This window comes from Callorhinus ursinus, unplaced genomic scaffold (genome assembly GCF_003265705.2).
Source record: "Callorhinus ursinus isolate GAN/ISIS: 27379988/994484 unplaced genomic scaffold, GSC_fseal_2.0 scaffold3, whole genome shotgun sequence".
NCBI classification, from domain to species: Eukaryota; Metazoa; Chordata; class Mammalia; order Carnivora; family Otariidae; genus Callorhinus; species Callorhinus ursinus.
Genome location: NW_027397065.1, coordinates 60,878,025 through 60,904,777, shown reverse-complemented (window position 1 = coordinate 60,904,777; position 26,753 = coordinate 60,878,025). Strand labels below are relative to the sequence as shown.

General features: G+C 38.9%; 1 protein-coding gene across 3 annotated transcripts in view; it reads right to left on the bottom strand.

The window, feature by feature from the left end:
• The window catches only part of MROH2B (maestro heat like repeat family member 2B), a 76,395-nt gene extending 51,830 nt beyond the window's left edge, over nt 1–24,565 (bottom strand). The window contains exons 1-19 of one of the 3 annotated variants that reach the window (XM_073890956.1): nt 24,355–24,565; nt 24,060–24,122; nt 22,679–22,740; nt 21,015–21,125; nt 19,490–19,649; nt 18,655–18,753; nt 15,735–15,889; nt 13,295–13,435; nt 12,822–12,914; nt 12,663–12,732; nt 10,868–10,981; nt 9,462–9,535; nt 6,695–6,817; nt 5,880–5,993; nt 4,238–4,394; nt 4,053–4,093; nt 3,286–3,427; nt 2,744–2,787; nt 153–260 (exon numbers count right to left, since the gene is read on the bottom strand). In XM_073890956.1, coding sequence (XP_073747057.1) covers nt 153–260; nt 2,744–2,787; nt 3,286–3,427; nt 4,053–4,093; nt 4,238–4,394; nt 5,880–5,993; nt 6,695–6,817; nt 9,462–9,535; nt 10,868–10,981; nt 12,663–12,732; nt 12,822–12,914; nt 13,295–13,435; nt 15,735–15,889; nt 18,655–18,753; nt 19,490–19,649; nt 21,015–21,125; nt 22,679–22,740; nt 24,060–24,087 — 1,836 coding nt within the window. In that variant the 5' untranslated portion in view covers nt 24,088–24,122; nt 24,355–24,565. Of the gene's footprint in view, nt 1–152; nt 261–2,743; nt 2,788–3,285; nt 3,428–4,052; nt 4,094–4,237; nt 4,395–5,879; nt 5,994–6,694; nt 6,818–9,461; nt 9,536–10,867; nt 10,982–12,662; nt 12,733–12,821; nt 12,915–13,294; nt 13,436–15,734; nt 15,890–18,654; nt 18,754–19,489; nt 19,650–21,014; nt 21,126–22,678; nt 22,741–24,059 lie in introns of all 3 variants that reach the window. The other 2 variants (XM_073890957.1, XM_073890958.1) reach the window with 2 other exon arrangements.
• Between the last annotated feature and the right edge of the window lie 2,188 nt (nt 24,566–26,753).

The following is a 26,753-nucleotide window of genomic DNA, read 5'->3' as shown; positions in this document are numbered from 1 at the left end:
TATGAGTAATTTTTGGTCAGATGAGAGGTGAAGAGGAGGTAGCATTTTCCTAGCAATTTCTCCTTTTTGGTGGTAGTACAGACAAATTGGAACTTGAGCAGCTATTTTAGGTCATAAGGTAGGCTGTGAAGTCCCTTAGTTGAAAAACCAACCTTCTCAAGGGAGGTGTTGCTGTAACTGCCCATTTGATCCTTGAAATCTTGACTCAGTTGAATGGTCCAGGCTATGTCATTGATCTTCCATAGAGATTCTTTGAGCAACTGTTGCAGGAAGTGGAAGTTAGATATGAATACAACTGTTTAGTGTGCTTTCTTAGTACTTTTTTTGTTACCTTATTTTTTTAGGTATAAATATATAATATATAATAAATGGAGTTATTTCCTTTCCCATTAAAAAAAACGGTTATTTTGGAATCTTTCCTCTTATTTTATTAAAATTTATTTATTTATTTATTTTTAGTAATCTCTACACCCAATGTGGGGCTCGAACTCACAGCCCCAAGATCAAGAGTCACATTCTCCACCAACTGAGCCAGCCAGGCTCCCTTCTCTTTGTTTATTTTAATAGCCATATGCTGTTACGTTCTGAATTCCCATTAAGAACAAGTTACCCTGAAGGTGGAAGTAACTCCATGTAAGTGCCTTCCTTTCTCCTCTTAAATAAAAATTGCCCAAAGGCTTAACATAGAAACTAATCCGTTTTGAAACTTAAATTGAAGTTAACACTTTTCAAGTTTTAAACAGATTTGGAAATACTTCATTTGTCAATGTTAGTTTGTTTTATTACATACTAAAAGAAAAAGAAATGGACATTTTTTGAATAAAGAAATAAAATGTCTTGAAGAACCAATTAAATGTACAAGTACATTTTGCTAACTTCAACTGTAGTAGCTAAACATTCCTGGTTTCAACAACTGTTCTGAGCCAGGGCCTCAGTCAGCCATCTGAACCTATTTCCTTTGTCACTGAACAATACAAAAAAGGTGTTTTTGTTTTTTTGGAGGACAAAATCCACTGCAATTTCTAAAGTCAATTATTTCTCCTGCATTTTCCCTACTTTAAGCTTAGAAAAGGACGTTTAATGCCAAAGCCCATGAAGATTTCTGGGTATTCTCTTAGTAAGAACTCATTTGGTGAGTGGGCTCTTTGAAGAGAAGAAGTTAAACAGCCTCGGAAGCCTGAGAGAAGGCAGCACATGCAAACAGTTTTGGGAGAAGGCTAAATGGAAGTATACTCAAGACTGGAAGAGGGAAAAGAACGTTCTCGAGGCTTCCCTCTGGAGAGAGAACCTTCCTTCATAGTAAGAACAGTTACTTTAAAATGGTAGCAGGGGAAAATAAGGTAGGAATTTTGAGGAAGAGAAGGGGGAAGATAAAAGCAGCATGAATACAGGAGAGGTGGGTGCTAGAATTAAAGACCAGGAAAGTACAGCAGTTGCTTTCAAATCTCATACTGGGTAAGAATCACTTGTGGGAGTCTTTCAAACGTGCCAGTTCTCAGGCAGAATCTCTTAGAGATTCTGACTCTGGAAGGGGCAGTACTGGAACATGTAGGTGATGTGGACAGGTCACTAAAACTTGACGTTTTAAAGAAGCCATAGTTAAATTCTATGTAAACGGCTTATGGACTGAGACGCTGCTAGGTTAAAAGCTCCCTTCGTATGGGCTCCTTGACCTGTAGGCTCCTGAAACAAAAATCCTCTCTGTAGAGCCAATGTCAGGCTCCTACATGGCAATTGACCGTTTTGGGGATTTTGGACCTTTGCAACTGGTTGCAAACTGGTTGCAAAGGTCCAAAAAGTTTATGGATGACTTTTTTTTTTCCCCTGGAAAAAATGGTATAATGTGGCCCTTTGGGTTTTTACAAATCAGGAAAAAATACAATGAGAAGCAGAAAGTTGAGGAAATAGAATTGTATTTAGAAGCACAGAAGTGGACATGATATCAATTTGTTTCTTTATTTAAATGGTAAAAGAATGCAATTACAAGGAGAGGAAAAAACTGGAAATTAGAGAAGATTTAAGAAAGACACAGAGAGACTGAGTGTTGCTGGAGTGGTGGGGGGTGGGAGGGATGGGGTGGCTGGGTGATAGACATTGGGTAGGGTACGTGCTATGGTGAGCGCTGTGAGTTGTGCAAGACTGTTGAATCACCACAGATCTGTACTTCTGAAACAAATAATGCAACATATGTTAAGAAAAAAGAAAAAAAAGAAGATAGCAGGAGGGGAAGAATGAAGGGGGGTATATCGGAGGGGGAGACGAACCATGAGAGACGATGGACTCTGAAAAACAAACTGAGGGTTCTAGAGGGGAGGAGGGTAGGGGGATGGGTTAGCCTGGTGATGGGTATTAAAGAGGGCACATTCTGTGTGGAGCACTGGGTGTTATGCACAAACAATGAATCATGGAACACTACATCAAAAACTAATGATGTAATATATGGTGATTAACATAACAATAAAAAATTAAAAAAAAGAAATACAGAGAAAAATATTAGTAAGTGAAATCTTCAATACTATCTCAAACTCTTAACCAAACTGAAAACTAAAGATTATTGTTCAAATTATGGTGATGCAGAGACTGTAATTCTTGAGCGATCACTTCTAACATTCTAGTCCATTTCCTAAGGAAAGGAAATGTTGTTTACTGCCCTTGGGAATCTGGATCTTTTTTGTTAAGATGGGTGACTCTAGCTGATTTTTATCACCCCATCATCAACAATTAGTCTAGAAGCTACCCTTACCTGAAGCAGCATGGTTTCCCATAGCACGATGCTAGCATTCTTTCCTAGAAATAGAATTTAAAAATAGAAAATAAAGTCAGGACCCTGTTTCTCCCTTGCCAGGTCCCCAGTGGATGCTGGAGCCCCACTTCAAGCTTTACAGAGGATGATGATTTCAGATGAAATTTACTATGTTGCCAACTTTAAGTGCTAGTCAGGCTGGCAAAAAGTCTTCAATCCGTGATACAAATCTAGGCTTTTTGCTAAAAATAGTAGTGACTTTTTAGAATAACACCAAAAGGGAGTTTCTCTAAATATAAGAAAAAGACCAGAGCAAAAGTAAAAGTTTCTGCTAAGAATATTACCCACCAGATCCTCCTGTAATACAAGTATATGGTAGAGAATTAGAATATAAGGAATCAAGGAAAAAATATAGTTGTCTACTTTGCACATCAAGTTCATTGTTTTAATTGCCTCAAATGAGCCTCAGGCAGAAAAGTGGTGTCTCATTTTCTTTATGTTCTTGCCTCCTTGGATAAAGACCTGATTCTACTCCCTTGTACCTTCCAGAGGCTGCAGGAGCTCAGGAAAGCGTGTTTTCCACAGGTCTACCAATTTGGGGTGAATTATCTCAGGCAGTATCTTCAAAAGTCCTATTGCACCAGCCCCACATAATTTCCCTAAACTGGCAAGCATAGATATTACCTGAAAAATGGAAGATAAAAAGTTAATCAACTGCAGGGGTATTTAAAAGGCCCACCTGCCTTTTCCTTTTATCACTGTCCTGGATGCCCTTGATTCCTACATTAGATCATCTTTCAACCAATCATCAGTCTATTTCTTACTTATTTTAGTGCAAAGCTAATACTTAGACAATCCTCCCCAGTTTTCATCTGGGGATAAAGGGGAAAACATATATAGAAAGCATCAATCAAAAATAAATGGAAGGTACCAACACTTAGATACATTTATTAATTAAATAAGGCCATGTGGAAATGGTATCTGAGCAAATGATACATATAGGGGAGAAAAGGAAAGAAGGAAATCTAAATAATAGACGTGGAATTTATTTGAATGGTACTTGGGGATCAAATTCAGTCTATTCTTATTTTAAAATAATAAATTAAGTTTAATGAGCATTTCAGAGCGAGAAGATAATCTTGCCAGTAATCTTAAGGAGTACCATTAGTGTAGCAGAACATTTATTATGCCATTTTAGTGTTTCTTTTGGTTTGGAGTTGCTGTGTAATTTTTATTGACATTTATTTAGAACTGAATGATCTATAGTGACCTAAATTTATCCCACATTAGTTATTCATAACTCACTCACCAGAAGTCTGGCCAATAGCTGTTGTGGTGAAGGAAGTTTCACTGGAAAGAGAAAGTGATTTTCATTATTGCTGTGGGGGCTAGAGAAATTCAGATTGGGGTTGGGTATGTAATCAAAGCACTGTAGCCTTTCTGGAAATGAGCCTCATAAGAGAAGTGTTTTGCTTTGTTTTTGAATGCACACACCAGCTCCGGTAGAGATGACAAGTGCTGTTGACTCCTTGGCATCATTCTTCTTCTTCTCCTCTGCCATAATCAAACTTCTGATGATATTAAACAGGTAATCCAGAGTTCCTGTATATTCTGCAGGAACTACAAAAGTCAGGATTCTTGGCCATAGCACCTGGGGAAAACAAAGCAAGATGCAAGGATTTTGGATTCATCCATGATTTCTCCTTGGTTCTCACTGTGTGTTTCCCTCTGATTTAGAGCATGTTCTCTCACCTGTTATTTTTTTGCTCTTCAGGCCAAATAAAAATGAAACCATGAAATAAAATCTCTGCACTACACATTCATTTTCAGGTGCTAGTTGTAGTGTTACTCAGTGTGTCTGCATGGGTTTGCTGCGGGAATTTGGCGCAGGACAATTCTTCCCTGTGAAGAAGTGTTCTAGGCAGTGCAGGAGGTCTAGCATCCCTGGGCTCCACTCACTAAGCGGTACCAAGCCCTTTGTCAGTGTGACAACCCAAAGTAAGTCATATATGTCCCCAAACCCCAAGACTGGAGAGAGGATGATTGGGAATGGATAGTGAATGGGCTGCTCCAGGTGCTGACCTTCCTGCTCTGGAGTTCTGGCATACTTGGTTTCTTTAGTCAGTCTGTTTCATATTCTCTTGGAAAACTCCCTTGTCCTAATGGAAACCTAGGTGTCAACATGGACCCTGCCCTTTGTCTTGCCATCCAGATTTAATCACCAAGCCCGGTCCTTTTTTTCATTATAAGGTCTTCCATGCCCCTCCATATTTCCTTCCTACTCTCATGACCCTGCTCCAGTTCCTGTGAGTTACATCTGATCTCATGCTCACTCTCTTTGCTCTTAGTCTACCCCTACATAAATCCACTGATCTCTTACAGTTATTGTTTTAAATATTTAGCACTTGCTTAGCATTTTGAATGGCTCATCAATCACAAGGTAGGAATTTGGCATTTCAGGCCCATTGGAGTCTGGCCCTAGACTTCATCATTTATTTTTACATTGAAATGTTCCAACTTTAGGATGTATCAGAAATATTGAGATTTGTTTGCATACAGATTCATGGACCCTATGCCCCGAATGCTGATTCAGTAGATGTGGGATGTGGCCTGGAGATCTGTGTTTTAAATAAATATCTTAGAGAATCCAAGGACTACACCTTAAAATGCGATTCTAGATGAAGCCTCTGATCCACTTAAATTGGTCTGTTGATTGTCTCTTGTCTGTGCCATGCATTTCTAGCCAGTTAATCCTTTCACAGGTTATTTTGCTTAAGGAAAATACATATTCCAAGGCTCCTCCCATCAAGGTACAGATTATTTTTAAGCCTCAGGTGTAGCCTGAGAATGTGTGCTTTCAACACCTTTCTAGATGAATGAGGAAAGTTTAGCATTCACTGAATTAGAATCACCACTCACCACTTAATGTATGTCTAGGTATGCTAAGGGAAGAAGAGACATTTTTGAGGAACTACTCTGTGCTGGGCACTGAGCATTGCAATGTACTTCCTCTAATCAGAGCATCAAAACGCTGATGATGACACATGAAGGACAAATTCATGTCTTTACTCCTAAATGGATAGAGCTTTAGAGGGATGATCAAAGTAACTGTCAGTGCTGATAAAAGACCCCTTACCTGGGGCATTCCAATGACCAGTGGGTCTAGGGTTTTTAAGACCTCGAGGCTTATTTCCCGGACAGATTCCTCTCCCCTTTCAATCTCATGGGAGTTAGGTTTCATTGGTTTTTCCTTCAAGAAAGATGAAACAGGTGACCTGTTAATAATCCTTCCTGTTGGTCCCCTCTGACCTTACTTGGATGTGTTCTCACACTCTGGGGTGCAGGATGCAGTCACTCAACTTAAGGGGCTCATGGAACCCAGCAATTTTGGTCTCCAGTACTTAAGTTCTGTTTTAATGTGCTCCTTGGAGGAATTGGTTAGGAAAAACACTGCTGGATAAAGCAGAAAAGCCAAAATTGTGAAGGTTCTTGAACTATAGATATTCCTTCTCTCCCTCAGGCCTTTGCTAATGTCTCAGGGGCAAGATTTTCAAAAACACTGCCTCTTAGCGGAGGGGACTGTAATTTCAGCTGTCATGGACTTGCTAAGATCCAGATCTTACACACATACTTTTTAGGAAGTTAACCCCCATTTGGCAAATATGGATGTCTTTTGTTTCCTCTGAAGTAATCCACTTTCTCCAACCCTGTATCAAGCTTTTGAGGACAGGTTGCCTCCTCAGGGAAAACCATGATTTCACCTACCTTGAATTTATCATAAGTTGTAAGTGATACCCGTGAAAGAGAACTGAGAACGCTAGAGGCTGAAAAATTTATCAATAAAAGTGATAAGACTGAAATATAACTTCTAAATCAGTCATTGAATTGAGCCCTAGTTGAGTTAACTGCCCTTGTTACAGTGTAGCTTTCAAAACTGCACACTCTTCATACCAGGTTCTTGTTGGACATGGCAAACTGGGAGAAGATATAATCGATCAGTGGCCATCCATCCCGGGCTTCAATGAAGCATTTCTCACACATGGTTTGAATGAGGAGGAGAGTGGATTTCCTCACCTAGAATCAGAAAAATGCATTTGCAGCATTTTACTACGTTGGGCAGAACATTAATTTAGCTTCTCGTACTCTTTAACCTTCATGGATCGTTTAGTGGGAACCTTTCCAAAAAGGAGTATCAGTTGAATGATGTGACTATAAATAGATGGAGCAGGAAGCCAGCTATAGCTTATGATTTAAGGGTTACAGGAAAGGCTCTCCTGAACCAAAATCTTTCTCCTTTGCTCCCAAGACATACCCTCTATTACCATAGATTATGAAATGTTGGTATTGTGGGCTAAAACACCACCTTGCTTTTAAAATCCGCAATGAAAGATAGCACGATGAACTACAGATCTACAATCCTTTATTTACAATTTCAAAACCCAAAAAACTCCGGGAACTGGAATTTTGTTTCTTGAGTTTGGCGCTAACTCATTTGGTGGCAAAACCCAACTCAACTGTTTTAAAACTGTTTGTAGTCTTTACTTATTCTATATAGTGTGGATCTGCATATATTTTCTTTCAGAGATATTAATGAGTTTGATTGTGGCTACTGTCACAGTAATGTTTTTCTAAAATCAGGAAGGTTGGGGCACCTGGGTGGCTCAGTCGTTAAGTGTCTGCCTTCGGCTCAGGTCATGATCCCGGGGTCCTGGGATCAAGCCCCACATCAGGCTCCCTGCTCCGCGGGAAGCCGCTTCTCCCTCTCCCACGCCCCCTGCTTGTGTTCCCTCTCTAGCTATGTCTCTCTCTGTCAAATAAATAAATAAAATCTAAAAAAATAAAATAAAATCAGGAAGGTTGTGAATTCTGAAATATATCTGGCCCCAGGGATTAGAACAAGGGATTATGAACCTGTATTATAATTTTTAAATAATTATGTTTGCTTATTGAATTGCTTCCCTGGAGGATAGAAAGCTCAGATCTAATTCTTTACTGAATGGGTCTTTTAATGGAGAGTTGGGAAAAAAGAGTAATTTTGAATAGGGAGGCAGGGCCACAAGGTAGCGATTAACAATTAGCATAAAGGCACCTGTAGTCTACCAAAATGAGGGGGAGAAAAAGTTATAAATTCTCTATTTTTGCCTGGGGAGCTGGACTTCCTTAAAGTTTCTGTCCTCTTTTATTCTACCCTAAACTCTTTTAGTCATATTTTGATTGGCTTGGCCACTTACTGGGCCGAGTTTTTTTTTTTCCATTAAAATTGTTTGTTCCATTTCTTATTTATTATAGCTTTTTAAAATATTTTTATTTTGTTATGTTAGTCACCATATATTACATCATTAGTTCTTTTTTACAGATGTTCTTATTTTTTATTTTGTTATGTTAATCACCATACATTACATCATTAGTTCTTGATGTAGTGTTCCATGATTCATTGTTTGCGTATAACACCCGGTGCTCCATTCAGTACGTGCCCTTCTTAATACCCATCACCAGGCTAACCCATCCCCCCACCCCCTCCCCTCTAGAACCCTCAGTTTGTTTTTCAGAGTCCATCGTCTCTCATGGTTCGTCTCCCCCTCCGATTTCCCCCACTTCATTCTTCCCCTCCTGCTATCTTCTTCTTCTTCTTTTTTTCACATATAATGTATTATTTGCTTCAGAGGTACAGATCTGTGATTCAACAGTCTTGCACACTTCACAGCACTCACATCATTGTTTTTTAACTTTTTAAAATTTATGTTTTATTTATTTATTTTTGTTTCAATTTTTAATTTAAATTCTAGTTAGTTAACATATAATGTAATATTAGTTTCAGGAGTAGAATTTAGTGATTCATCACTTACATATAATGCCCAGTGCTCATCACAATTTCCCTCCTTAATGCCCATCACCCATTTAACCCATCTCCCATCCACCTCCCCTCCAGCAACCCTTCGTTTGTTCCTATCATTAAGAGTCTGTTTTATGGTTTGCCTCTCTTTTTTTCTTTCCCCTGTGTTCACCTGTTTTGTTTCTCAAATTCCACATATGAGTGAAATCATATGGTATTTGTCTTTCTCTGATTGATTTATTCCACTTAGCATAATTATTGTCATTTATTGTATAACTTTTGTTATAGTCACTGCAGATGAAAGTCTCTTAGGGGAATTTTCTTCTTTTCATTGGTTTTTGTATAGGGCTTTGATCCAAAGAAAATATGGTTTCAATAAAAAAAATAATAATTTCTATTTTTTTATTTGTTCCAGTACAAGTTATATATCTTATCTAATATGGAATACTTTAATCAAATAATCAGGAAATATTGTGCAATCTACTGTGTGCAAAACTTGCTCTAGATCTTCCTTAGCTGGAAAATAAGATATCTAAGCTAAAAAAACACAACAACAACAAACAGACTTAGGGGTTATTATTTTTTGGAGGAAGATACATTATTTTTATAATTAAGAATTTTAAAACCATTTGAAGAGCATAGCACTGTGATGCTCTGGGCAAAAATCTTTTTTTTCCTACTGAGAAGCCCTTGAACTGAATGTACTTTAGAACTTTACCTTGATATAGTTTATTTTTGGGGAAAGATGGAATTGTATTAAAATTCGAATTTATCACTGAGCTCTTTATAAAGCAATCTTAAAGTAGATTCTTAAAGAATCAAAGCCATTTAATTAATTCCTAAAACTACCATCAACAAAATTAAAGTCCCCATTATTTCTCTTACTTTTATATTGAAGTCACCCATGACGACTTTGACTGTTCTTTCAATTGAAGTGATGTGATCTCGCAACTTGGGCTCTGAAAGACAGGGAGAGAAATGAAGAGATCAGATTCAGTAGGAGTATAGTCTGTTCTAGGATTGATGAAAACCCATTAGAGTTTATGGTACATAATTTCAAAGTCTTTTGTCCATAACATTTCATGCTATTCAATTTCCTCTTATCTTTTCCATTTTTTAAAAGATTTTATTTATTTATTTGAGAGTGAGAGAGTGAATGAGAGAGAGAAAGCACGAGCGGCGGGGTCGGGGGGGATGCAGAGGAAGAGGGAGAAGCAGACTCTCCGCTGAGCAGGGAGCCCAACACGGGCTTCATCCCAGAACCCTGGGATCGTGACCTAAGCCTACGGCAGACCCTTAACCCACTGAGCCACTTAGGCACCCCTCTTCTTTTTCAGTTTATTGCTCTCTTTGCTCCATATTATATTTGATTTCATCTTGTTTAAAATGTTAGGTTCCAAAGTGGACTCAACACATCATGCCCAATGGATTAGCTTTAAATTCTGTGAGACTACTTCATATTTCTTGTCTGCTGATTCTTCATTAAATCTCAGGGCTAACTGAATTTTTTGAAATATTATAATATAGGATAAAAATGAGTTCTCATTTTTTATTGAATCCAAGATATCATCAATTTTATGAGATAACAGTATTTTATATTTTATCAAAAAAACCTTATAGTGGCTGATTATAATTAAAGATGCTATCAGTTATGAGATAAATTCCAATAACATGAAAATATGTGCTTCTTGGAATTAATGAAGTATGATATTCCATTAAATTCTGCTCTTTTCTAAATGTACTAATCTCTAGAATATTGTGCATTCCTCCCACCTACCCCCTATTTATTGGGCTACTTAGCCAGCTTACTAGATCTTCTAAATTCTAAATTTGATTTTCAAATATTCTACTTCTTCTCAACTACGTATATCCATAAGTATCATGAAAGAAGAGAGGTAACTGAAAATGCCATTTAAAAGTATTAGATTATAGGGGCACCTGGGTGCTCAGTCAGTTAAGCAGCTGCCTTCGGCTCAGGTCATGATCTCAGAGTCCTGGGATCGAGTTCTGCATTGGGATTCCTGCTCAATGGGGAGTCTGCTTCTCCCTCTCCCTCTACCCCTCCCGCCTGCTCATGCTTTCGCACCTTCTCTTTCTCTCTCTCTCTCTCAAATAAATAAATAAAATCTTTTAAAAAGTAGTAGATTGTAGATGACCAAGAAGACAGAGCTTTACTTGAATATGATCTTCTATAAACACCCCAAAGACATAGAATAAAGTTAGAGAATGCACAGGCTTCAGTTTGCTTCTTGGCACAAAATAAACCATTTTGGCTTCATTCCTTTGCTTACCCTCAGCATTGATAGCCGATCTTAACAAAGTCAAGATTCCCATTCGAGTAGTTTCATTATTACTTCTCATTTGTTCATCAAAAAATTCCATCAGGTCTGCAGGGTTGGAATGGGCTGCAGGTTTAAGACATACTGGAGTCATAAGAACTCATTTTCACCTTAGGTAAAATACTTGTAAATGGAAAAAGCAGAATTCCATGAAGATTATCAAAGTCACTCTTTGGTTGGTAACTAGATTTTATTACATCGATGCATCTTTAGTATCATGGAATTAAGCAGTTTGGTCACTAAGAGAGATTTATATAACACATTTGTTCATACCTGTGAATATGACTTTATTTAGAAATTAGTTTTTTTTACAGATGGAATCGATTTAAGATAACATTATTAGGGTGGGCCCTAATTCAGTATGAGATGAGAAAAGGAGAGGAGATAAGGGGAGAACGCCTTGTGAACATGGAGGCAGAGATTGGAATGATGCTTCCCCAGCTGTGGAGCTAGAGAGCTACAAGAGTAAGTCAGGAAGCAGGGAAGAAAGAGAAAAGGTCTGATTGGAGTAAAGCGGTTTGGGTTTGAAATTATTAGAGATAGAATGAAGTAGTTAATTAGATTGGGCATAGAACAGAGGAAAGAATAGAAACAAAGGGACCAGTTAGTGGAGAACTAGAACATAATAGAAAGGTAACGCAGTGAAGTAGTAGAAATGACATATTTGGGAGAGGGTGGAGGTGGAGGTATGGGAGGTATGGGATTGCTCTTGTCCTTACTTTTCAGGGTCTATGTTGGAACTTAATTTGTATACTGACTCTGAGAACTTGGTATCTCCTCTATGACCTGCACCAGGTATTCTAACCAGACAAAGGGTGGGACTGTGATGTGAGAGCAAGAAGGAAGGGGAAACAGTGAAGGAGAGAGAGAGAGAAAAGGAATAGACATTAAAAAATGACCAGGGCGAAAAAAGCATAACTTTGGGTTTGACACAGTCTCAAATAATCTCAAATACCAAGAAAAAAAGCATCCCCTATCCCTAGGGTTACCAACTCACCTTGGTTTGCCTAGAAATAAATCCATCCATATGTGGCCAATTAATTTTTGACAAAGGAGCCAAAAATATATAATAAGGAAAGGATAGTCTCTTCAATAAATGGACAGCCACATGCAAAAGAATGAAACTAGATCCCTACTTTATACCATATACAAAAATCAAATCAAAATAAAGACATGAATGTAAGACCTGAAACCATAAAACTCCTGGAAGAAAACATAGGTGGTGAGCTCCTTGACATTGGTCTTGGCAATGATTTTTTGGATTTGACAACAAAAGCAGAAGCAACAAAGGCAAAAATAAATAAGTGGTACTATATCAAACCAAAAATCTTCTGCTCAGCAGAAAAAAACCCCACAAAAACCATTAACAAAATGAAAAAGCAACAGATGGGATGGGAAAAATATTTGCCAACCATATATCTGATAAGGGGGTTAATTCCCAAAATATGTCAGAAATTTTCTGGTTTTAGAACTGAAAGTTCTACCCTTGGAAGTCCATTAGTTCCAGGCAAACCAGGATGATTGGTTGCCCTACCTGTTGTGCTTCTCTTGGGAATGGGAGGACAGGGAGAGGCACAGGATACCATGAATTGAAGGTATAGTGTGTGTGTGTGTGTGTGTGTGTGTGTGTGTGTGTGTGTGTGTGTGTGTGTAATAACTAATATGACAGTTTGCACACCCTTCATCACGGTTGTCATCATTACTGAGAGACATTTTTATTAAAAACCCTCTGGACGCTGGATCCTACCTAGAATGAGGAAACAGCTTGAAGCTTCAATTTCATTTTCCTTCACTGGAGGCTCTGGAACTCTGCACACCTGAATGAGCAAGAAGAATCAGGTGGGAGATGTTAAAAACAAAACCGGTGGAAATGAAACAATCAGATCTGACAGCAGGGTTTTCTTACCTGGTGGAGTAAATTGATAAAGATGGTTTTTCTCAAGCCCTTTGGAAGGGCAGTGTCATAAAGGACCACCGCGGTCAGTATTTGTTTTAGACTCTAGAATGGAAGTTCTCAAAGGTTAGTTGGAGGCTGCCCGTGAAGCAGCAGCACAGGATGTGGAAGACAAATAATTATGCTTTTTGTGAGGAGAACAAACCCATAACCTTCCTGCGGTTACCAGTTTTCTTTAGTGATTCTGGGCCCCCCTGCCTTAGTCAGTGCCTCAGTAGCTTGAAAAGAAAATTCTTAACCCCTTTTTTGGAATTCCATCCCCCAGCTATGCCAACCTCTTCTCTACCTCATGTTTCTCAAAAAGTATTTAAGTTTAGCTGCCCAAACCAGTATCTCAGTTCTTTGGGACCTCTGGAGCCTTACTGTCTTCCAGGATGGTTACAGACAGACTCTCTGAATCGGTTCCTTGAGGGTGTGGCTCTTACCTGAGTGATGTGAAAATCAATCTCTTTGTCTTTATACTGGTTCAGGAGCCAGGGTACCTGGTCCAGGGCATAGTCACAGAGGTCTTCCCGATGGAGCAGCAGGCTCACTGTGGGGCCGTGTGCCTTAACGATGGCCAAAGTCTGCAGAGACCGCCAACAAATACCACTTCTAATACTTCACTGTGCTTTTTGTACAGTTCTCAGAATACCTGGAGCTTTAAACACCCCCAAACAACTTTCCTCACTGCCTCCAACCAAGAGAGAATTCTTTAAGAAATGTTTAGGTTAAGATCACTGCATGAGGCAGTTCCGTTTGTATTTTCAGCTCTATCTACATCTATATCTATATGATACTCATTTCAGTATTTGCCCCTCTTCCCATTTCTTTAACCTTTCTCTACTAGTCCCTTTCTTTCAATATACTAATAAATTGAAAATTTCCCTCATATTAAAAAAAAAATCTTTGATTCTATATCACTTTGACCCCAATTCTGTTTCTTTCCTTTCTTCAAAAAAAGTAAGTGGTGAATCACTAAATTCTCTTCATGAAACCAATATTACACTATATGTTAACTCATTAGAATTTAAATAAAAACTTGAAATAAACTAAAAGCAAAGCTTTCTGAAAGAGAGGTCTACATTTGCTATCTCCACTTCCCACCTCTCATTTACTCTTCAATCCACTCTGGTTTCTGTTGATATAAAAAATGAATAAGTATAAAATATAAATGTAAATAGGTTGATTGTAAAAATTTAGAAATCACAAAAGCTATGAAGAAGAAAACACAGTATTTGCATTGCTGACAGTATCCATAGATAATCACAGTTTGGTGTATTTTAATTTTTTTTTATTTATTTGACTTATTCTTTCCCATATTTCCTCTATATGTTTTAATTTTTAAAAAAACTAATGCCATTCTTTGATATATAGTTCTACATTCAGCTTTTTCTACCTAATATGATGGGATGAATTTATTTTTCCTGTCGGCTTAGTTTTGTTGTCTAGCAAACCATCTCAAAACTTAGTGGCTCAGAATAACAACCATTTATTTCACTCAACTGTGTGTCAGCTGGATGATTCTTCTAAGCAATTGGACATTTCCAAGCAATGGACACCTTTCAAGATTATTTTCGGTTGAGCACTGTAACAATAGACTCCATAGATCTCCCTTTACTTCTTGAAAATTATTCTTTTCTTAGTTTCTAAGATCTCATTCTCCTTGCTTAGAACCCTTCCAAGGTTTCTTATTTCCTATTAAAAAATATGTCCAAACTCCTGTGTAGCATTCAAGGCTCTTCATTTGGCCAAGACCAAAACCTTTTCTGGTTTTATTTGTTTCTGCTTCTTTATATCTCCTTTCTCTTCTTTTCCTTTTCTCCCACCGGACTCACTCAAGTGTGCATGTTATCTTGTCTCCAGCCTCTGCTTCAGCGGCTTTTATTGCCTCTTTAGGGAATGCCTCTTGCTTGGGTGAATGTCTTTATAGGCTGCAAGATCAGTTTCAATGTCACAGCCTTTGCATTACTCACCACAGGAGTTAAGTGCTTCTCTCTTTCTGTTCCCTCATTACTGTGTGCACCTTCTTGTCACTTGTCTACTGTGTGCACCTTCTTGTCACTTGTCTAACCCTTTCTGTGGGAAGCTAAGAAAGTACTTGTATTGAATTGTGTTTTTCAGGTGCTTTGAAGGAAAGACTTCTACAGGATATTTTAAAAGTTCCCTGTTTGCTAACGATTTAACTACCCCAGCATGTTAAAAAAAATAAATGCTTTGGTAGCTTAAAGCATAGGAAAGAAACTGAACTAGAGAGGGCTAAGAGTTACATCTTTTATAATATAGGAATAAAAGACCTAAGTAGGATGTAATTTAGCCCCCATTTAAATATTATACCGATTAAGCAAGATAGACATGGGATTCCATGTGCACACACTTTGTAATCTCTTCTGCACAAGGCATTATGATCTTTTGAAGCAGCCATGCACATCCTTTAGATGTTATTTTATTTCACTGTCATCTTCATAAACATGGGAAACTTTTGTGGGCTGTTGTTTTTTCTAATCAGTGACTCAGCCCAAATATGGGTTATAAGACATGAAATAACACATTTCTATATATTTTACTCATCTTCAGTTAGTTATTGTTCTTTCCACACACTGGAATGTCAGTTCCATGACAGTGGGGATTTTGGTCTGTTCAATCCCTGCTGTCTCCCCAGCATGGGGAACAGTGTCTGGCATGTCATGGGGATTCAATAAATATTAGTTTAAGAATGAATAAATAGTGATTTGAAACAGCAAAAACAAAAGCATTGATAAACCTGATAAAACACAACTTATAGCTTTCCAAAACAACTGAGATTAATGATTATATCAGAGAGTGGAGGAAGTTCAAGCAGCATGGAAGGAGAGCTAGCTTGGGCATGCTGAGGCCCCCACTCACTTGCATGGGCGAGGTAATGGGGGCCCACTTCTCCATTATATACCGGAACAGCATGAAGATCTTGTCAGATAGTCGGTTGGCATCCAATCTTGGATAGGGGAAATCTCTCCAGTGGTTGACATACTTGTAAATGGCCTTGCTGAATTTCTCAAGGGCTGCATTTTAAAAACAACCACAGACTGAGAAAAGTATTAAGATGGGAGGGACCATAAAATAATTTGAGACGAGTGTACTGATGATTAGCAAATGTGTGATAGTTTCTGTAAAATGTTATGACTGTCCCAAATAAACATATAAAAAGTATTCGGTCACGTTAGTGAAATGTAAGTTAAAACTATAATGAGAATACAACAGACCGTCTAACCATAATGAGAATACAACAGACCGTCTAGAACTGCTAAAATTTCAGACAATGTCAAACTTTGGTAAGATTAAGGTGCAGCTGGTGTTTTCATGTACTGCTGGGGGGAGCATGAATTGATATAAACGCTTTAGAAAACTGATACTATTTACCAAAGTTGAATATGTGTTCTCTATGACCCAGAAATTCCACTCCTAAGTATGCAGTCGTTAGATACACAAATAGATAGGCACTAAAAAACTTGCACAAGAATGTTCATATTCACTTTCTTTTTGGGTCATAGCCTTAAACAGAAAACAGAAAATGTCTGTCAGCAGGTACAATGGACGAATTGTAGTACAGACATGTAATAGGATACAGAAGTGAACATGGACTGAGCTTCACACAACAACATGTATGAATCTCACAAATAGGTGAAACTAATCTATGGTGTTGGGAGTCAGGCTTGTAGTTATCCTTGGAAAGGATGGAGATGATGATGATTGGCCGGAAAGCTGAGGTGGGATTCTGGGGTATTAGTAATGTCCCACTTCTTGACCTGGGTGGTGGTCAAATGAGTAAGTTCATTTTGTGACAACTCATCAACCTGCACACTTCTGATTTGTATGTTTTTCCATGGGTCTGTTTCAGTTCAATAAAATAAAAAAATCTTGGGCCTGCAAAAATATCATTTGGACCATGAACCCATATATATTTGCATCAAATGCATTAAATAATATAATTTGTTCCTTTGGCCCTCATGTTTCACTAGATGATGAAGAAAATTCATTGTTTACTCTTCAATGATATTTCACATGCAAAGAATACTCTGGAAAGATCCCGAGTATCTTAGTGCTGGCCATGTATTGACTCATTCACATTCCCTTTAGACTGATAATCTCCTGCTATACTTTGTCATAATCGTGTGTGTGTGTGTGTGCGTGTATGTGTGTGTGTGTTTGTCTTGCACTGGCCAAAAGCAACATGAGGGAAAGGATGTCTTATCTATTGATGATATCAGAAGCAATGAGCACAATGTCTGCTTATTGGCTGATTGATTGAATGAATAACTAGATGGACGGATGGAGGACTATGTAATTTTATACTCTTCTTTCATGGCAGTCAGGCAAAAGTTGCTTTAGGACCAAAGGGCACTAGATAACTTTATAACACAAAGACAGAGAATCCCTTATTCAATGCCATGACGATTTCTAATTTTATTTCCTTTCCCCTGTTGGGTTGTTGATATTGCAGGTAGAAATGCTATTACAAGCACCAAAGTTTATTTGCAAGAACACAGTGTTAGCTGTGATAGTAAGTCAGAAAAATAAAAAGTCTTGAAAAGTGGCCTGATCTAGTATAATTGCTCAAGTTCTTGAGCCAGACTCTCATAGTTCAGATCTTGGCTCTGCCACACACTAGCTATATGACTGCAGGCAAGCTCTTAACTTTCTATGCCTCCATTTTCTCATCTGTAAAACGAAGGAAAATGTTACTTACCAAATGGGGTTGCTGTGAGGTTAAAGGAAATGATAATCTTAAAATGCCCAAGGCAGTATTCAGGCACACAGTAAATTCTCAGTATATACCAGATACAGATATTGCTTCCATTGAGGACAGAAAAGAGAAAATGGCCAAAACAGAACAGAAAAGACTTGGCTGAGAGGTAAAGATGACATCCCTGACAGCATGGGCTTTAAAATATTACAAAATAGTAGTGTTGGGGGGTGTTGGGGTGGGGGATCCTAGCAATCACTTTATTTAATGTGTTTAATTGCTAGGGATCCTAGCAATCACTTTATTTAATGTGTTTAGAGGTGAAAATGAGATGGAGAGAGGGCAGAATCACCTGATGGTTCAGTGGATGATCACGGAGAAGAGTCGAGGTCTCCAGACTCATCCAAGAAGCCTCTCACTGTGCTGTATATGCTGTTTCCTGGAAATTCCAGGGCATTTTCTTCTCTGTAGACTCTTGATTACTCTAGATGTATTTCAGTTTCGGGGTAGAGGGAATTTGTGACCCATAGTTTACCTATTTTCCTTAATTTTATCATTGCTTGTACTTTGATTAGATTGATTACTTATCATTATTACAATATTGTGTTATGAAGCGATACCAACATTTAGCCTACTGCTAAGAGCTGGTGAGCTCTTAGTGGTTCTCACTGTGGGGGAAGTGTGATCCAACTAAAGGAGGCTCATAGACATGGAGGCTATTTAGGGTAGTGGAAAGTGTACAGACCACAGTCACATAGACTTGAACACCACCTCTCCATTTCATTGACTGTCACCACTTTAAGGAAATTGCTTAATTTCCATGACCCTCAGTTTCTTATCTGTAAAATGGGGGGAGGGAGGTAATAGTACTTACCTTGCTTTGAGGATTGAGACAGAGAGAATTATAATTGCTTTGAGGACTGAGAGAGTTAAGTCCCTGTAGAGAAACTTCCATGTGGTAGGCACTCAATAAATGATAGTTATTATTATTAAAAAGAACAGAACTAGAGTAAAAGGAAAAATAAAACATTTACACAATTCACAGTCTGGTCTTAACAAAGAGGAAACCATAGGGATACCCACCAATACAGAAAACTTTCTTCATCCTCTCCTCGTCGGCAAGCCTGAGCATGGTTTGCATGGTTAGCAGGGTCATCATCATGAAGGGAATACTCTGGGACACTGCCAAGAGGGGCACAAGAAAAGAAAAGCATTATCCTCACACTGGGGAGTTTTGCGCTTCTCCGCGTCAGCAAGAAGCATGTCAAGGCTGTGTCAGGGAGACAGATGAGGTGCAGCAGGAAGATATTCTCCTCTATCCCTCTTTTGCCATAATGCCTGGCTGTAGTTTGAGAATCAAGGAGTGGTTGGTTTAAAATAAGGTGATAGGCATAAAGACACCTGTACCCGTTGTTTGTAGCAATTGCCTATTTGGAAAATTGTTTGATTAATGTCCATCTCTCCCACCAGAACTTGGCTGCATCCCCAGGGCCTAGCCCAGGTAATAGGTGCTCAATAAAAATATATAAATAAGTAAATAAGTAAATAAATAAATAAATAAATAAATATCTGTTAAATAAAGTGACGTAGAAAAACAATCATAACAAATTCTTACTTCATGTAAGTGTTCAGTGGTTTTCAGAACATGCCTTATGGAAAAAAGGCTTTTGCAAACACAAAGCCAGATGAAAGGGCAGTGAGGGTGGGACAGTCCAGCCAAATCCAGAGCAGCATAGACTAATGGCAGGTCAGCAGGCTCATCTATGCTCAGAAAGGACTGCCTAAATCCCACTATCGATGCTTTTTAGTAGGATGGAAGGGAAGTATGGTCTCCCTTCTGCTGTCTGCACCATCTGGTTTTAGACAGTGACTCAGGGTGGATGCTTCCCAGGCAAATGTGGAGATGCTCCCTCCATACCGTAGCTGGTTGCCAGTTCAGCCAGAGCAAGCACGACGAATTCATCTGGTAGTTCCAGGATCCTGAAGTTACTTTGTACTTCATACATCACAGAGTTGAAATCATGTGCAGCAAGAGACACCAAAACCTCACCAGCCAGCATCCTGGTTTCTCTGAGGATCTGAGGAAGAAACAACAATAACAATTAGAGGAAGAACAGGGGGAGTTTTCAGAGAGGTAATAGTCTAGATAATATTCTAAGTTCTACTGGCTTTGGGATAGAGAGAGAATAAGATGTTACAAGCCCAGGGGGAAAAGCCTCTAGAGTGGGGGTCAGTAGCTGCCAAGCAGAGGTAACTTTTATGGACTGTAAAATCAGGTTTTAATAAGGTTCTTGTAAACTTGAGATTAATATATATTTTCTTGCTAATTGATTAAGCACTATGAACACAGGATCTATGTTTTATGTGTGAGTGATGAATCACTGTGGTTGAAAGCCTGGAGAGAATGGTGAAAGGGAAATGGGACCAGGAGTCTAGACTTTTGGGTTTTAATATTGTCCTGATCTAGTTATCTTTGATACTGGAGATATTTGGAGGGACTTCTGTTTTTGATCATGCTGAACTAGGTAAATTTGATCAACTCTCCTGCCGAGGAAAATAAAAAAACCTGGACAAACTATTAGAAAATACACTCATAAAAACATCACAATATAGGGTGGAATGAATTACTAAGTTGAGATCTGCAAAAGATTGGGAATCCAGAGAGATAAGTCCTATATTTGAGGCTGCTTTGCAGTATTTTGGGAGAATGGACAGAATTTAGGACCAACAAATGGTGACACTCTGGTCATCCGACTTCTTATCTTTTGGCCTAAGACTCCAAAAGGCTGCATTTAAATGAAAGGTGCACTTGACCCTCCATGGACTGTAGTCCAACTTGGAATCACAGAAGTGCCCCCCCTGCCAAATCTCAAGTCCTGAAATTAATCATAGATTAATTTAATTTCCAATTAAATTCCTTACCTACCCTTGGCAGGTAAATATCCTTTCTGGAAGAAAACATCTTAAAACTCAAATTATTTCTACAAATAATTTTTTCAGATGTAGTGCCTAGCATAGGTAGCTAAGTAGGCACATAAAGAGATAATAATTCATATGCAAAGCAAGAAAACTGGGTTCTAGTTACTTGTTCTGTCAATAGATGGCTGTGTCATTTTCAAAAAAATCTCTTCAAGCATCAACATGTTCATCTAAAAGTGGAATGGATAATATTATCTCTAAAGTATTGTTTTTTAGCTTTGCCTCAGTTTCCTTATCTGTGAAGGGATAAATAATTGGTACTGTAATAATATCCAAGTTATCATGAAGGAACAAATGAAAGTGATTTGCAATTCAGGCAGCAATGTACGAAAATCTTATAAATGTCTCCATGGTTGCATTTGGGTCACTTAAAGATCAGTTGCAACCCTGACATTGATTCATCATTAAGAATCAAACTTTAGTATATGTGCTGCCAAAGCGAGCACATTAAGAATCAAACTTACATTGTTGTCTCTCATGTCCTTAGAAGCATAATAAATCAACCGTTGGACGATTGCATCATCCAAGATGTCACTATTCTGAATAATGGAAGTGAGATGACTATAAATGTCTTCCTGTGAACATACAAGTATATAGGCAGAATTTGAGTTGCAAAACTAAGGAATCAAACAAAGTGCAAATGATTAACATCTTCAAACTGAGCAATGTATTTCTACTTCACAATGGATTTTATACATTTTTTTTAAATTTTAAATTCAATCAGCCAACTTATATAACATGATTAGTTTCATATATAGTGTTCAATGATTTATCAGTTTCATATTATAACACCCAGTGCTCATCACATCACATGCCATCCTTATTGGGGGATTTTATATATCTTAATTGGGGCTTCCTGAACATAATATGCAAACTTAGGAGACGAAAGCTTATATATAAAGCAAAGTTCTTTCTGAAAACTATTTTAACCTGACTACATTACTATGACAAAATCTAATTGAAGGTGGAGGCAAGCTACCTAACATATCAAAGTCTTGGAACTCACTGGAGTAGGGCCCTCAGGGGAATGGAAATGCTCATTACCCAAACCATTGCTCCGACCACTGGGCAGTGACTATGGTATTAAGAAACGCACTGTGATTCCCAAAGAGGCTGATAAGCTGTGAAACTGGATCCTAAGGGAGATTCATAAGTCCTTAGTTTTATTCATGCCTTATAGAAAGAAAGTTGTGACTTCTTTTGGACAGAGCTGCAGCCTCGGAATCATGGGGCTTGACCAGGTGCTGTGTGAGAGAGCTCTTCTCAATCTCTTAGGTGGCTGCATGGTCTCTGATAGATGAGAGACTGGGGTCTTGAAATGCCCAGCAGCCTCAAGCATGTTGCCTTCAAGGTACAGTGCCCATGTTGAAGGTGGGAAGTAACTCCCTCTACATAAAGGTTTCTAACACGCAGTCAGGTTGAGAACCCCCAGATTAGGAGATAAAGGTGTAGACCCTGTCCTTCACAGGGAGGCTGCATTGGATCCTGACTAGGAGCATTGTTTTGGAGTCAGACAGGCTTGTGTTCTGGTCATGTACCTGCTCTGGGTCTCAGTCCTCTTAGCTGTGAAATGGAAACGGCCATGCCTACCTCATAAAGGTGTGAGGGGTGACTAGAATACAAGTCACCGTGTTTAGAAAGCATCTCGGGTGCTGCTTCCTAGACAAGTGTCCCTTGGAGGTAGCTGCTGTTATTTTACAAAAGGTTGTTGGAGCCAGAAAAGCCTTCGCATCCCAGAGAAATAAATCTCTAATTGTGGAATAGCATCACAGATGAGTAGGGGAGACCTTTGGGGATTTTCATAGGAACTCTCAGCTTCTACAGGAGGAGACTCTCATCTGCATGGTTGTAAGTCTGGCCTCCCCCTCTTTCCACATCTGCCTGTATAGAAAGGGGTATTCTTTAGCTAGCTTCCAGAATTGGATACTCTGATTCCTCAAATGCCAAATATCATTGTTGAAACATTACAATGACTTCCCTTATAACTCTACTTTTTGAAAGATTGAATGTTGTGTGTGAAGCCAGAGAGAAAAGAAGAAGTCAAGGGAAAGAAAGAGGTATATGAAGTGTTGCAATAATTGCACTAGGAAAAGTAAATGCAAAAGAGATTTTTCTCTATTTTCCTTACCTTACTAACATTATCTTCCATGTTCAGCATGCCTAAAGTGAGGTTAATATCTCCAAAAGTCTCTAAAATATACAGGAAAAAAAGAAGTCTCTGCTGAAATGCTCTTCTATTAATTCTTATGCAAGAGTTACAGAATTTTTTTTTCCTCTTGACTTCTCCCTCTCTTTCCTTTGCCCCCGACCCCTCTTCTTCTTGACTGTCAGCTCTTTGATGACAGGAGCTGTGTTTTATTCATATTTCATATACTTGACATACTTGCAAATAACAGATACTTAGTACTTTTTTCAAAACCTGAATTAAAAGTGAAGGGGAAGATGAAAGATGCTACATTCTGGGGCGCCTGGGTGGCTCAGTCGGTAAAGCAACTGCCTTCAGCTCAGGTTGTGACCCCGGGGTCCTGGGATGGAGCCCCACATCGAACTCCCTGCTCAGTGGGGAGTCTGTTTCTCTCTCTACCTCTGCCCCCCACCCCCTAACTTGTGCTCTTTCTCTCTCTCAAACAAATAAAAAAAATCTTTTAAAAAAAGATGGTACATTCTTATTTATCCCTCTTGTCATGTAGGTATCACCCTGTGTATCCTCTCAAGGCACAGCTCTCAGATGCCATGAGTTGAAACCCTTCCACCCTACGTGAGCACAAGAAGGCAATGGTGTGATATAGCTGTTTACTTTCATATCCCTCTCAGCACCTCCTCCATATCCTTTTCCACAATCTGTCTACCTCCCTTTCCCTCTGTCTAGCCTTCTGGCCTTGCCATGTCCCTCTTCTGGCCCCAAGCTCATGGAACCTTCGGTTTTCTGATAATGATCTAAATTAGTTTGACTTGCACTTTCCAGGCATATCTATATTTGAATAAAGCTCATTGGAAAACTGAAAAAAAAATATGTGAGTCAAAAGAATAGAGCAATTCAGACCACATGACAAATTGGTAAGAGAGAAACCCTTGGAGGTGAGTCTCCAAATCAAGCCACAGATCCCTTTAGCACAGTCTTTTTTGGCAAAGCAGATAGGCAACCATGCTTGAAAATTAGGGGAAAATATTTCCAAAGGACTCTTCCAGTATTTAAGGTTAAATAAAAGACTGTCCTTCTTTGTGTTGTAGGCACCTTCTCCTCAGGTAGACTATGTATTTTTTAAAGACAGTAAGGCACCATCATCTCTCAGGCTCCTAGTCTATCACTGCCCCTTTACAATCAATGTGGTTTATTATTTTGGAATAAAAGGAGAGTAGAGAGAAATAATCTTACTTTAGTGTACTTTTCATAACACTTTTAAGTTGTACAGACCCTCCACAATGACTCACACCATCCCCCATCCCACATAAACTTATGATCGCACAGACACAAAACACTTAGCTCCTCAGGATCCCATGATGCTCACCTACAGTTTCCTCCATGTCCTGAGTCATGTCTTGGCTGTTTCAGGCTCTTTAAGAGACAGCACCTAAGTATCAGAAATAGTAAGGCTAAAAAATTGAACAAGCAAGTTGGCAAGTTTCTCACAAAAGATTCACATGAGGTTCTCTAAAGGAAAGTCCCCCCTCCACTTGATTGGCACAATGATCTGGAAGCTTCCAGCGATGGGCTGCTATTGAGGAGGATGATGCTGTATTCTACCACTATGACATTTTCTTGCTTCTGAGCTCCTGCTGACCAACAAAATGGCTGCATCTCACCGAATATTGTCCCTTGGGTGGAGACCAGAGTGTCTGAGAAGGAAGAAGTTAGAGACTGGGACTCAAAGCATTTTTGTAGACCAAAGGAGATCCTCTCCCTAAACTTGGGTCCATTGATCACAAATTTGGGAATGGTTTTCAGTAGTCACTTTACTGGCCTGGTGTTGGTAAAGCCTTTATGGTGATCTTGTTGATTGTTCTACTTGGTGAAAGTCAGTCACACAAACTGGGCATGCTCAGTGGACCGGAATGCCCACCAGGGGCAGTTGAATGGAATGTCCAACTGACAGCAGCCAAGCAAAAGCCTTCTCTGCCTCCCCTTTCCGTTCCCCACTCCCCCTCCACCATTCACTTGGTCTAGGTCTTGGCCTCACTCCAGGCTCAGGCTTTTTTCTTTGATTCCATTCTCTTTCCCTGTTTTCAGATCATTTTTTATCCACACCTCTTGGCTATAATGCTTTCAACTTTATTAGTATGGACCTAAATCTGGTCCCACTGCCCCCAACCCTAAATCTATATGACCAGAATTTTCAATGTATGCCCAGACTGACTGGATATTAATGAGGCAGGTGTTAGGGAAGGGGGTGCTAGGAGTCTATAAGTCTGGATGTGAAAGGGGCCGAGAGAAGGGGCTCATGACAATTCTCATCCTTGACTGCTTCTCCAGTCATTTTCCCTTCACTGGTGAAGTTTATTTCAGATTCATAGGTCAAATCCTTCCAACTAAATCGTTGAAGTCATCATTCTTTTTCCAGACAGATTATTTTGCATTGTATTTCTTATAGAGGACATCAGCAGGCTGTTGGTTAGGAATATTTTGAGCTTCCCAAGTCAGCATCACTATTTCCCAGATTGCGTTCATAAGTGCCTGGCAAAAGGCATCGCTGTCCTGGTGTCCTTCTTTAAAATGTTCATCCCCAGGTCCACCTCAGGCCTGGTCAATGAGAATGAAGGGCAGAAATCTGTATTTTTAATGAGCACCCCTAGTGATTCTTGGGCTTTACTCAAGTTTGAGAAACTAAAGTCTGAGAAACACTGTCTAAGCTCGTTGCCCCATCACCCACTAGGGCATAATTGAAAATTTAGCAGTTATTTGAAGGGTGTTTGTTGTGGTTGGGCAAGAAGAGCAACCGCTCATCTCCAGTGCCATGACTTGCTCACCCTTGAAAAATAGGGTGAGAATTGGTGGGTCCAAGAGGTACTGAGGCAGCCTGAAATGCTTAACATCTTGTAGGGAAAAATGACATTGCAAATTACATGCTCTTAGAATCTTAAAGAACAATGTGCAATAGAATCAATAATAAGAAAGGTAGCTATTTAGATAATTGCTATAATCAATTTCTTACTCTTTTTGTGAATAGTAGCAAATGATTTTTCTAAATGTCTGTATATCAAGGTTTCCTTGATTTCACAGAGCTAAGGGAAGTTAGGAGATGATTGATTTATATTGACTTTGTAATTTATTGGGGCAATCAAAACACATCTTTTTGCCAAATATTCTTTCAGATAAAGCAAATTCACCCATCGATCTCTCTTTTTATAAAGCAATGTTGCGGATAGATTTTAAAAAGTCAAACTTCAAAACAGCAAATTTGCTATCATTTTTATTCCATTTTCCTGGGGACATCTTGTTTCATTTCCCCATTATTTCCTTTTTTTCTCTCTACACTAGGTTAACACAATATGGGTTTGATGTCTCCTAAGCCCTAGGAGCACTGATTCCCAAATTTAATAGGATGGCATGTGCTAACTAATGGAATATTGTTTTTAGATATCTGTTTGCAAGGGAGTTCAAATTCAGCTTGCCAAAGAACTGAAGAGTCTCCCTGGGTGTATGGTAACCATTCGCTTTCAATCTAACTTGACAAGTGATACTACCTAATCCCAGAACTACTGTGCTCCCACATGAGGTCTTATCAGACAGGAACATTAATAAGACAGTAAAGGCAAAATATAAAGCTAGGGGACAATAGCTATCTATCAATCTAATATCAAAATTTATAGAAATTTACATTTTTGCGGTTTTAGTGGTTTTAGAGTAGAATTCCTTTGAATTCTGACATGAATCCTTTTATTCTTTAAATGAAGCATTAAATTCATAAAACATATTTAAAATGAAATTAGGCCCTGCGCTTTTTTTCAGTCAATTTTAAGACATAAGCCTTTAAGACGTAAGCCATACACCTTACACTCTGGTGTATAAAAGGCAAGAAATAGTAGATGATAATTTTTTTTAAAGATTTTTATTTATTTATTGAGAGAGAGAGAGAGAATGATAAAGAGAGAGCATGAGAGGGGGGAGGGCCAGAGGGAGAAGCAGACTCCCCGCTGAGCAGGGAGTGCGATGCGGGACTCGATCCCGGGACTCCAGGATCATGACCCGAGCCGAAGGCAGTCGC